The 12,326-nt window shown below is 36.0% G+C and overlaps 1 protein-coding gene across 1 annotated transcript; it reads left to right on the forward strand.

Moving 5' to 3' along the window:
• Positions 1 to 1,370: 1,370 nt before the first annotated feature.
• On the forward strand, positions 1,371 to 12,326 carry TDO2 (tryptophan 2,3-dioxygenase). Its single transcript, XM_085058570.1, has 12 exons — positions 1,371 to 1,496; positions 1,908 to 2,013; positions 3,112 to 3,202; positions 4,037 to 4,107; positions 5,812 to 5,939; positions 7,127 to 7,313; positions 8,071 to 8,178; positions 9,130 to 9,241; positions 9,365 to 9,422; positions 9,911 to 9,990; positions 10,577 to 10,667; positions 11,526 to 12,326. Exons 1-12 carry the CDS (start codon positions 1,462 to 1,464, stop codon positions 11,677 to 11,679), a joined length of 1,221 nt encoding a protein of 406 aa, XP_084914696.1. The 5' UTR covers positions 1,371 to 1,461; the 3' UTR covers positions 11,680 to 12,326.

The raw sequence follows: 12,326 nt of genomic DNA on the forward strand, positions 1-12,326 counted from the left end.
GTAAAGCATTCAGTATTTTCCAACTGTCCTTATATTTACTAGTTTCACGCTCTTTGTTTGTGCCATGAGAAAAGATAACAGAAAGCTTGATTTCATTATGTAGGCTCAGTCTGGATGTTTCAGGTGAAGATACATAGGAATGATAAGATAGACCTTCCTTTTCCATGCCTTTGAAATCTATGGATGTGCAAGATTTCTACATTTGTAAATCAAGCTGTTTGAGTGCAAATATTAATGAAAAGCAGTTTTCAACATTTAATTTCTGATGTCTTCACTTTCATCTCCAGTTGTCTGCATTGCTGAGCACATATGTAGATGTGTGTGAGGAGAGGATTATTTTCCTCTGCCAGATTTTACATCATGAAGGAAGAACTCCTTGCCCTTGGTGGGGTGCTTCAGTGAGGTCCTGCTTTTCTTGTGGCTTAATTTTAAGCTGATATGTGTAAAGCCTGACAAATGACATCTGGCATAACAGGGTATCCATCCCATCACCCAAATACTATGTATGCATTTTTTAATGAGCAAACTACTCGTGACTGGGACAGCTGAAACCACTGCACAGACAACACTAAGCAGAATAAGTCTGGCAGAGAGCAAACGATCCAGGGTCACAGAGGTCCTGGAGTTTTGTTTGCAGTGAAACTGAGCATTAACTTTTTTTTCAGAAAGGGTTGGCAGGCAGAAAAGAAGCGTATGTATGTTACATGTTACTTCATTGTGTGTTAAGCTGATGACCAGATAGAATTGAGTAACATTTGTCAATAAATGAGAGTGAAACTTTTGTGCAAGGAGATAAAATTAAGAAATTATGATGGATTGAGCAACTGGAAAACCAGCATGAGAGGTATGTGATGCTTTTACTTCTCCATTTAATCTGTGTATATTGTTTGAGATTATAGATATTACTTGAAATCTCTTTGAATAAGCACTATTTAAACTGCCACAGAAATATGTTTTTCCCCTCCCCCTTTCCCTTTCCATGTGTTTGATTTTTTTAAACTTAATAGTATCTTGATACTTTTGTATCAAGGGCTGCAGGTTAAAAACCTACTTTAGCAACTCCTCAATTTATTGAATATTGCCTTTTTATCACACAGGCCTCTCATTGACTTATACCTTACACATTACACTTGTGTCCAAAGAAACAACTGCTGGAAACCTTGCAGTGAAAAGCACAAAAAGTTTGTGCCATAGGAAAAAACAAGCATGTCATCCATTCATTTTTTAACTGGGAGAGAAAAACACAATCCTGGAGAGCCAACATGGACTTCCTGACCTTTGTGCTGTGATAGTCTCTGTAATTATTGAATAGCGGGGATGGGCTGAGGGCTAAGAAGGGGAATTTGGGGGTTGGCCTTGGCAGTGAGATAAGGTTACATATAAGGGAGCTGCAGCAGGTTTGGGAACACTAACAGAATATATTCCCCAGTGTGCAGCTCAGCGAGTTTGGATCCTGAAATCATGACCGGTTGCCCCTTCGCGGGGAAGAATTACCTGTGAGTCTTTCCTCTCTGTGTTTTGTTTTGTAAATTCAACCCAAATGATACTCTGTTAGTGCAAAATAGGAAATCTCAGAGAGGCATTACTTGCTATCAGCAAGTAGACAGCTGTAGCTATTGCTAAATGAAAAGAGATCATACAAGGATTTGTGTGAGTGCTTGTTACTTGACGAACTAGATGTAATGCTACCAGCTGTTACTGTGACAAGAGGAATTTCAGTTTTTATCAAAAACCTGCTCTACTGGTTCTGTTTATCAAAATAAAGCATTTGTTTGAATTGTAGATGCATCTGTTAGTAAAAGGGCAGGTATATTCATAGTTCTTTAATTAATCATTTACATATTTAGTGCATTTTATTCTTAGATTTAATTTTAACAAGCTATCTGTTTACTTCATTTTATTCCTAGATTTAATTTTACCAAGCTATCTTTGGAAGATGAAAATGAAGACAAATCTCAAGAAGGAATAAATAAAGCCAGCAAAGGTGGGCTTATCTATGGAGATTACCTACAAGTAAGTTTCAGGATTTAACGTTTGCTGTCCTGGTTGCTGTTATGACTTGAGGCAGGACCTGTGTTTGACACTTCTCCCAGCAGTTGCTAAGACAGGTATTCAAGTGTAACAGGCTCAGGTGCCCATCTCAACTGGGACCTCAGTGTGCTCTGTGGGAATGCTTCTCAAACTGCAAGGAAGATGGATGTTTTATTTTGGGGGTTTCATAGGGAATTATCCATATTGCTAAGCCCAAACTGTAAAGTGACACACCACAAAAAGCTTTCTTTGGTCTGAAAATCATCACTTGGCAATTTCTGCACATCAGCAGACTGTGCAATTTCCATGAAAGCCCAGAATACTTGACTGTAAAAATATATTTCAGGAAACTAGGGGGAAGGACAAAGGACAATGACTAATGGGGAGAGGGGATGGTGGGGATGACGACATGAAAAAACCCCAACCCAAAACCTGCAGAAACTAGAAGCAATTAAGAAATAAGTAAAAATAAAATGCCATATGTACTAAAAGAATCCAGAAGTTTGGTTTTTTGGTTTTTTTTTTTTTTTTCCCTGACAGTGTGAACTGCAGTGAGGGGAATTACTCTGTGCTTTTGAACTGATTTGTTGATATACTATTTGGAATCTTGCAAAGAATTTTTTTAAAATTAGCTATGACTAGATTGTAAATTTGACTGAAAAAAGAAATCTAGTAATCTCAAAACTGAAATTATTACTACAGCTTCAAATTGGAGCTCTTATGCAGATGTTATTGTGTGATTACTCAGAATTTTACTTTAGGAACTCTGTTTTTATGGGACATGACAGTATAGATCTAAAATCTGGAAAGTGTCCTGGATATTTACCCTGAAGATTATTTTCAAAACTTTTTTCCCTTGAGGTACCTGAATGTTCTACTTTAGGCAAGATTTTTTTTAATTAAAAAGTAAGTAATACATGAGACAATTTAGTCAAACTTTTCATATAACCTAGAGTGTGAAGTCTGCATGTGCATTCTTTAAAACTGTTATCCCGTAAAAATTAGCCATATGCAGTAGGACTGCCATTGCTAATAGTAGAATTGAGAGCTTTACAGGACAATCTTACCTTTATTTTTAAGCTGGACAAAATATTGAATGCTCAGGAACTAGAGAGTGAGAAGAAAGGGAAAAGAATACATGATGAGCATCTTTTCATTGTGACACATCAAGGTAAGTGGAGGAGCACAGTTGTTGTTGACCAACATTTTTGCCACAGGGAGTTATTTGGTGCTGAAACATGCAATTCACAAATTGTTTTCATTTTAGAACCAGCACAGCAACAGCTCTGTCTTTTATCTGTTTTATATTTATATATATCCCTATACAAATTGTAAGGCTATAATCAACTCTATGCTTGTGAAGCCATGAGCATAACCTTTGGATTTGGTGAACCAAAATATGGATGGTTCTATTCTTAGACAAATTAAGATTATGAAAATCTTGGTGTTGTCCAAGCAACAGACTGCTATGCAGTTTATTGGAGGCAAATTTTGTGTGTTGTCTTGTGCCTTCTCTGAAACTTCAATCCAGTTTTAACGATCTAGAATCTGTGTAGAAATCATCACACTCATTAGGCACTCCCTAATGCTCATATCTGCCTGTTTTGCAGAGCCTGGCCTGATGATATTTTCTGTTACTGACAGAAAACATGCAGATTATAAGCAGCTCTGGAGTTAGATTTTATTGAAGTATCAGATCTGGATTTTCTCTTTCCTCCTTTTGTAATGAACAATGTGGAGATCAAATATCTGATGTGCAAAAACAGATTTTAAAAAATTCTCTCAATATTCTCGACTCTAGATTATTTTCTGTAGTGCTTTAGGTAAAGGGCAGAATACTGTAACAGGTCATAAGTGTATGTGTCAGCACCTTTTTGTGCACTGGCAGTGTAAATGTAGGCTATTAATTTCAAACCAACGTAAGAATTTTTTTTTTTTGGCGCTAAGAAGAAAGAAAACCAAATTAACACTGAAGTTGATGCTGACAATGTCTTTTTTGTTGTAGCATATGAACTTTGGTTTAAGCAAATTTTGTGGGAAATGGACTCTGTGCGAGGGATCTTTCAAAATGGTCATGTAAGTTAAAAATAAATATTAATTTTTGGAAAATTCAGCCCTGTTTTTCTCTAATTTCCTGCCTCTCAGCCTGATATACTTGAGTTTATTTAAGAAACATGTACTCTTTTGAAAAACAGCATCAAAAGACCAAATAAAATTTGGCTGAGTGGCTCTTATATTGTGATAGTACAGATTTTTGATCAGCGAAATCTTATTTCCTCCTGAAGTATGCTTTTGTGTAGATCACCTTTCAAGGCCAGTTTCATAGGCCAAAATGCTCTCATAGTTTCCTACTAGAGCTGGGTAACTGCAGAGACTTAAGCTGGAAACATTCTACTGCAGAAAAAGCAGGCTCAGAGGCAAAACTGAAAAGTAGAAGGCTCACAGGTATTATGGTGAAAGGTAATTTCTGTCTTTGTTCAGTTTTTGAAGTCTACATACTATATCCTTCCATCCCATATCTGCTGTGAGGAGGAGAACTTGCTTTTGTAGTTGTGTAATAGTAAATCCAACAGAAAAGCAAGAATCCAAAGCAGGGTAATACTGTGTGACAATTTCCGAAAATTACGAAGATAAGCAACTCCTCACATTTGTCCAAAGCTAAACACACATTACAATAATAGCTAACAATATAAAGCTCTTGACTTGATACTAGATCCACAGAAAAAAATCTAACTGTGTGCAATTTGAGAAATACCTTGAGTACATCATGAGCATGTCTACAAAGAAAATTTGAAACTAGACCAGACTGAAACAAGAAACCTTCTTTTCATAAGAAATGAAAATGTTGTCTGTTGTCCACTATATTCCTAATTTCATTGGCTTTTTAGTTTAATATTTTATCAAATTATAACTGACCAAAATAAATTCTTAAGAAGAAGAATTTTTCATTATTTATTTTGTGAAAAATGAAACCTTGTTTAAAATTAGCATTTGAAATGCCAATGTTAAGGTCAAGCCAGGCAATTAAGGAAATGGTTATCATCTGCCATTTTTTGTAGTTTGATATTTCCTGGTTGCATGCCCAGATTTTAGAGAGAAGTTCAATTGCATTGAAACTTAAAGGAATTTTAGCAGACGCCTCTGCAGGCAAAGTGTTCAGCTTAGCCAAAAAAAGAATTTCTGTGTTTCCCATTTAATATTTTCTATTTCCCACCAGATGTAGTCTTTTCTCATCTTCTCTGCTTGCTAATGTACATTTCTGAGGAACATGTTTTAGATGTGCTCTCCTCATGTAGCTGTCAGATTATTCCACTTCTCAACTTTTAAGTAATTTCCATACCTGCCTTATGGCTTGTTCCTTCACAAGAATGGAAATTATTCTAGAAGTAATTATAACAGAAAGTATATAATTATCTTATTATATAATATAAACTTACGATAATATAGTAATTATTGGAAATTATAGAAATTATTTTGCTTTAGAATTTAATTTCTTTGACTTCTATTTTAGTCAAAAACATAGAAAAAACCCTATATGATAGGCCTAATTGTAATGTAACATCAGTCAGAAAAAAATGGATTTCAATCTTTGAAAATTATATTTCAGTTTGCAGTTAAAACCAGAGCACTCTATTCCATATGAGATTCTGCTTCTATGGATTTCACATGGGAAGGACTTGGGAGCTATAGTATGTACCACAGTGAAAAGATCTGAAATAACCAAGTAGGATCTAGAGAAAACACCATTCTCTCTGGTTATGATCTTTATTTTTTCCACAGGTAAGAGATGAGAGGAACATGCTGAAGGTTATTACTCGAATGAACAGAATTTCACTGATTCTGAAATTACTTGTGGAGCAGTTCTCAGTTTTGGAAACTATGACTGCATTGGACTTCTTTGACTTCAGGTAAAGACTCACTATTTCTCTACAGCAATCCATGAGTTGGTAATCCCCATCCTTAGAGCTGACTGTGAATTCTGCATGTGTGCTGGTGTCTTTCAGCAAGCTGAGGGTTCACCTTAGAGATGCAAACATGACGTTAAAGCACAAGGGCCAATTACGAAATTGAGCCTGAGCGTGAGTCCAGCATGTTCTGCAAAGAAGTGCAATTCACTAATTGTTGACACTTTTGGGTAGGGTGCTACTGACTGGTCTCAGAGTCAAAAGTTAAAATAACAGAAACAACAGAAATAGCTCTGCATTTTGGTATCCTTTCCCTTCTATCTTTTAATGTCCCCAAATGAAAAGAGAAGGAAACTACAATTTTTCTTCCCTTGTTTGAAGTCTGTAGCATCTGTATCATTTAGCATTACTCTACAGCAGGGGAAATCCATGGGCTAATCATCTGTTTTGATCCAAACTTGCTTTTCAACCACATACTGTCATTTGATAAGTAAACCTAAGATTATATCAATGATGTGTCTCTGTCAAATCTTGTACTCGCAATTCAAAATGCATTACAATTATCTAGCAATGTGGGATTTCAGGTTACTTTTATCAGTAGTTGTTTTTCAGCATGGTCAGACAATTTAACTCTTAAAGACTCCCATTAATGAATCCATCAAAAAAACCCACTGGAAGTTTTTCCTGAACATTATTCTACTGTATAGAATAAGGCACTATATAATATTGCACACATATATGTAGCAATATATTGGAATTATGCTGTATAAAAAGACTTTAAAATGCATTTGTGGGAACTTTATTGCTGTGAAAATTTTTGTAATAGTGACTGCTGGTGAAACTACCTATTCTGTCTGGAAAAGAAATTATATTCACTAATGTTGCCTCCTGTACATCACATGCACAAAGCTGCCATTTTAAAATACAGTGCAAACATAAGTGTGTGAATGTATCTCTGCATGTAGAAACAACAGAGAACTAGAAAATAAGATTATGTTTTATGAACATTGTAGTTGCATTAAAATTGCTTGGTTTTTTTTTTTCTTAAATGCAGTCATATAAAAGATGCTGAGATAGCTATTTGATTTTTCAAATGTGAAATATGGATGGGTTTTTTTATGAACAAGATAACCAACCGCTGTAAAATAACATCCTTCATTTTTGTATCTTCTTTTCTTCTGTTCCCAAAGATACTACCTAAGTCCAGCCTCAGGCTTTCAGAGCCTGCAGTTTCGCTTGCTAGAGAACAAAATTGGTGTTCCCCAAAGTCTGAGAGTTCCTTATAATAGAAGGCATTACCGTGATAACTTCAAGGGACAGGATTATGAACTACTGCTTAAATCAGAGCAAGAACCAACACTACTGCAACTTGTGGAGGTAACAATGTCTGTCTTAGACCTTCCTTCATTTTCCCCCATCTCCCAAGAATGTCCTTCATTAGTGTCAATGACGAATTCTCCTACCTTAAGAGTGGCTAGTATGTTGACAAATTCTCTGTCAATTGTGTTTTGGACTCTCACCAAATTTTGCATGAAAGAGAGCTAGTCATTACTAAACCAACTGACTTTTCACAGCATCTCCTTTCATCTGAAAATTCTGTCTGTAAACTGGTAAATTGCACTGTGAAAGTGCAAGCTAAGAATGTAAATGTACTGTTTCGTTTGCATTGTTTTTCATGACTGTAAGCCCTTTTGAGAAGAAAATTTAAAAATAGTCTCACTGTTAGTGATGTCTATCAGAGAGGTTAGAAACTATAGATAGCTCTATATCTCCTTTCTGAGACTTATCATTACTATTATCCTATATATTTATATTTCTATCCTAGTGGAATAAGACTGTTTTCTTGTAGTTTGTTTTAAAGACACCCTTAGAATGAGACAGGTTCCCTGGAACCTGAGGGGGCTGGTATGGCACCATTGTGCAGGTGTAAATCATCTCCATGGACATGCTGAATTTAGCCATAAGCACTTCCACAGGGTACCCAAACAGAACTGTAGTAGTATAATTTATGTTGCTATAACTTGTAATTATAGGATAATGCACTTGCATTGTTATTCCTTGAACACATTGCTATTGCTATTACTATTACTATTAACTATTACTATTACTTTTACTATTACTATTGTTATTAAAGGAATGGCTGGAAAGAACTCCGGGACTCGATGCAGAAGAATTTGATTTCTGGGGACAACTAGAAGTGAACGTTCTGAAAGGTCTGGAAGAGGAATTTGAGTTGATACAGGTATATAGCGTACTCTTGAACTACCATAAGCATAGACAGATGGCAAAATAATATTGTGACATTAATTTAACTTTTGGCTCACTCACAGTTTCTCACTCACTTCACTTAATCTTCATCAGTCTCTGCAAGAAGCAGAAAAAATTGCACATTCTTCAGGAAATAATAATAATTTTAAAATTTGACATCTAAGATGATTTAAAGCATGACATACATGGATGATTTTGATTGCAAAAGGGTTGGATTTGTATCAATGGAAGGGATGAAGTTGATTTTACTGAAACTACAACTGCACCTTTAGTTAGTACTTGCATCTACAATCCAGAGTAAATAGAAAGTTTGGGCCCCTGAGCTGTGAATATGGAATGTCACTATAAACAGCCCGTTTCTGTTTAACAGTATGTGGCAATTTGCTGCTATGTGATCATTTGAATTATGCTGGCAAATAAGGACCAGAAAATCCCTGAATATTTTAAGAACTGTAGCTTTAAAAAACATTTTTAATATTTTTTCATTTTTAAAAAAAAATTCATAAGAATTAATCAGCTTCCTGAGAATATCTGTTTACAACTTTCTAATATAAACTTTTTTATTTACAATTTTCTTACCAACAGCTCTACAAAGATGTCATTTTTTTGCCTTGAAAACAAATAAATCAGACTTCAAACAAATTAATATTAAATGTTTTCAAGGCCTCTAGACCAAAATAAATGATAAGTTGCCAGTTTATTTGAATATTTATCTGAGTTGTGTTGGCATCTATTTAATTGTGCATTTCTTGGTAACTGTACTTTTCAAAGGACAGTGACTCATATCTTATTTGAAAATACAGTTCTTACATTTAATATGCAAACTTCACAGTATTTATTTAAATAAAAGTTGCATAATGAGTCATTCAAGTGCTTAATTTTGCCTGTTGAATTCCAAAATTTGTCTTTGTTTTAAATACCAAAGGCCAAAGCAGAATCAGAAGAAAAAGATGACTTACTGTCTGAATACCAAAAACAGAAAGACATACTACTTTCGTTATTTGATGAAAAACGCCATGAACATCTGCTCAGTAAAGGTAGATTGTATTTCCATATGTCAATATGCACTTTGCATGGCTTAGACATGTTATTTATAATCACATAATAGCATTACAATTGCAGGAGAATGAGAATAAACTAAGGACACTTGTATCTTGCAGGAGAGAGACGACTGTCCTACAAAGCACTGAAGGGAGCCTTAATGATCTATTTCTACAGGTAATGTAATATGTGTCTTTAATGGTGACTGGCAGGAGGAGAGGTGATGGCTAAGAACAGCAGCACAGGTCTAATTAGGTTGGAATGGGCTGTGGAAAGCAATCTATTTCAACCCTCCACAGGAGCCATGATTAGTCAGATACAGCTCAGAGGTCAGACCAGGCTGCCCAGGGCTGTGTCCAGCTGAGCTCTGAGTATCTACAAGGATAGAGGTGGCACATCCCCTCTGGGTAGACGGTTCTTGTTTGACCAGATGCTGCTTCTCAGATTGTAACTAGTAAATGTCTTGTTCTACCTGTCCTAGAACGATTTGGAGTCCTTTTCCAAGTATAAGACTTACATGGCGGAAGCATTAGTAAAAATATCTACTGATACTTCAGTACCAATTTAGGAAAGTGACTTTAAGTCACTAAGCACTGGTGAAGTTCAACTTTGAAAAATACAGCACTTGCTAAGAGGTCTCACTGTCTACTCTTTCATTTTCCAAGGGAGGAGCCTCGTTTCCAGGTTCCCTTTCAGCTTCTCACTTCCCTTATGGATCTTGATGTGCTCATGACTAAATGGAGGTGTAAGTTTGACTTTTTTGACTGTGACACTCCCTCTTCTAGATGCAAGTAAATTGTTCTGTCTCTGAGTTTCACCCAGTCTTAGAACAGAGCTTTGGAGTTATGCTTTAGGAATAACATTCTTTAGGAATGACATTTTTTATTTCTACTTCAGCCACGAGGAAAGATAAAGAGCTGCTTTTGTGATCATTACATACATAAGTAGAGCTACAACCTGCTTAAAGTGTACTATTTTATTTAAGGGACAGGTATATATTTTTCAATGTATCCCAAAAAGTCATCTCTTTATAGGCAAACATTCCTTCTGCTCCTTTGCTATCTAGGCATAAATAAGTGATACATTATTAGACCTGCTCTGTATTAACAGAGCATAGTAATTTATAATAATTAGTGTGCTCATACAATAATCAGTGTGAATTAAAAATAACTTTATATAAATTGACTGAAGAATGGCAGAATTAACTCCTGCATTGCTGAAGACCTAGTTCTGTATCCCTGTAAAGATCTCTGCATGACCTTTAATAAATGTGACTGTCTATTGTATCTAAACACTGAACATGTGCCATTTTCTCCTTTTGTATCATTTAGACAACCATGTCTGTTTGGTGCACAGAATGATTGGTAGCAAGGCTGGCACTGGAGGCTCATCAGGCTACCACTACTTGCGCTCAACAGTGAGGTAAGAATAACATGTCACCTGCAATGAATAGTTCATAAATACTCTAAAGCTGGGAGGAGTATTTCAGACAGCTCACTGGAGGCCAAAGGGCTGCTGCTTCTCTTCTGGGACTCTAGCATCTCCCCCTGGTTGTTGTACATTTATTTATCAGGTGACATATATAAATTCCAAGCCTTCTAGGGCAAAAATAACTTTTGATCACTCACTGAAAGTGTAATCTATAATTCTCAGTCAAGGGGTCCAGGCGTTACAGTGACAGCAATAATATTAACCTTGCATTGTTTAGTTTGTGTACCAGCTAGCCCAAGTCAATGAGGTGACACAGGCTGGAAGTGAGTCCCAGCTACTGTGTAACTGAGTTTCTTTATTCCCTAGCATGACCTGTAGTTGCACAACCTCCTAACAGGAGGATCTTCTTTGAGGTTTGTTCTCAAAGAACCGTGAACCACCACATGTGGCTGTGGGCAATGACTGCTATCACAGCCATTGGAACAGAGGGCAGAGTAGAAAGCAGATGGTTAGACTGATATTGAGGATTGAATGTCCACTGACTTTGTTAGAAAGTTCTCCTACTCTTCCTTGATGTCAGGTTTACATTGTTCCTGGATAAATTCTGCTAGAGATCCCAACCTATGTAGTCTGTATTTTCAGAAGAAAGATGTTACTATAGAACTCTACTTCCTTTTTAAGCCTAATCTGCTATGCCCTAGAAAGTTAGGACTGGACTCTTGCTCTGCAATGTTCAGGAGAGTTAGTGCAAGGCATCCTATAAAACACAAGACAAGGAATGATTACTGAGGATTTACTAATTATGGCCTTCTGCGCTGATGGAATTATTGTTCCAATTGTCTTTTTCAGTGACAGATACAAGGTGTTTGTGGATTTGTTCAATCTTTCAACGTTTCTAGTGCCAAGACACTGGATACCAAAGATGAACCCAAACATTCATAAATTCCTTTACACAGCAGAATACTGTGACAGCTCCTACTTCAGCAGTGATGACTCTGACTAGCCTACCTTTCTAGGCTGGTTGCTGTAAAGAACTTCATGACTTTCACCTTGAGTGGTGTTACCAGCCATTCTCACGGAGTGTGGGTGTGTAAATATGTATTTATGTCTGATAGCTATGTGAATAGTAGCCTTGTGAAGGAAACTAAATTGCTTGTAGAAAAAATAATTTGTATTGAGTTAGACTAGGTTAAAAGTAAAATGATACCCCAATACAACTCAATGACCAATATAACTCTTAGTTGGCTTCCTAAAGTTTACACTTAAGAGAGACAGAGTAAATTACATGGAGTTATCAGGATCACAACTTATTTGTACATATTTTTGTATTTGCTTGTTTGCCTAATGGCTGTTACTAATTTATGACTATTTGAGGATGTAATCAGTCTCATCACCTCCAGAAGAATATTAGTTTCTGAGCTCTAGTGCAATTTCAAAAGGAATTTTGTGTTAAAAGTTTCAAAAGCTAGATTCAAAAAACTAAGTCCTGAATCTATAGAAACCAAAGCATCCTGAACTTATAATACATCAAGAATCATGTTGCTATCTATGGGTTACATGAGAATGTAAATCCCTTACATAGAAATACTGTTAAAAATAGCAGATATAAGTACTTACTTTGCATTTCAAATAAAGCAGTATTAAAGCTCA

Source organism: Lichenostomus cassidix, chromosome 4, assembly GCF_008360975.1.
Source record: "Lichenostomus cassidix isolate B80296 chromosome 4, HeHo_3.0, whole genome shotgun sequence".
Lineage (NCBI taxonomy): Eukaryota > Metazoa > Chordata > Aves > Passeriformes > Meliphagidae > Lichenostomus > Lichenostomus cassidix.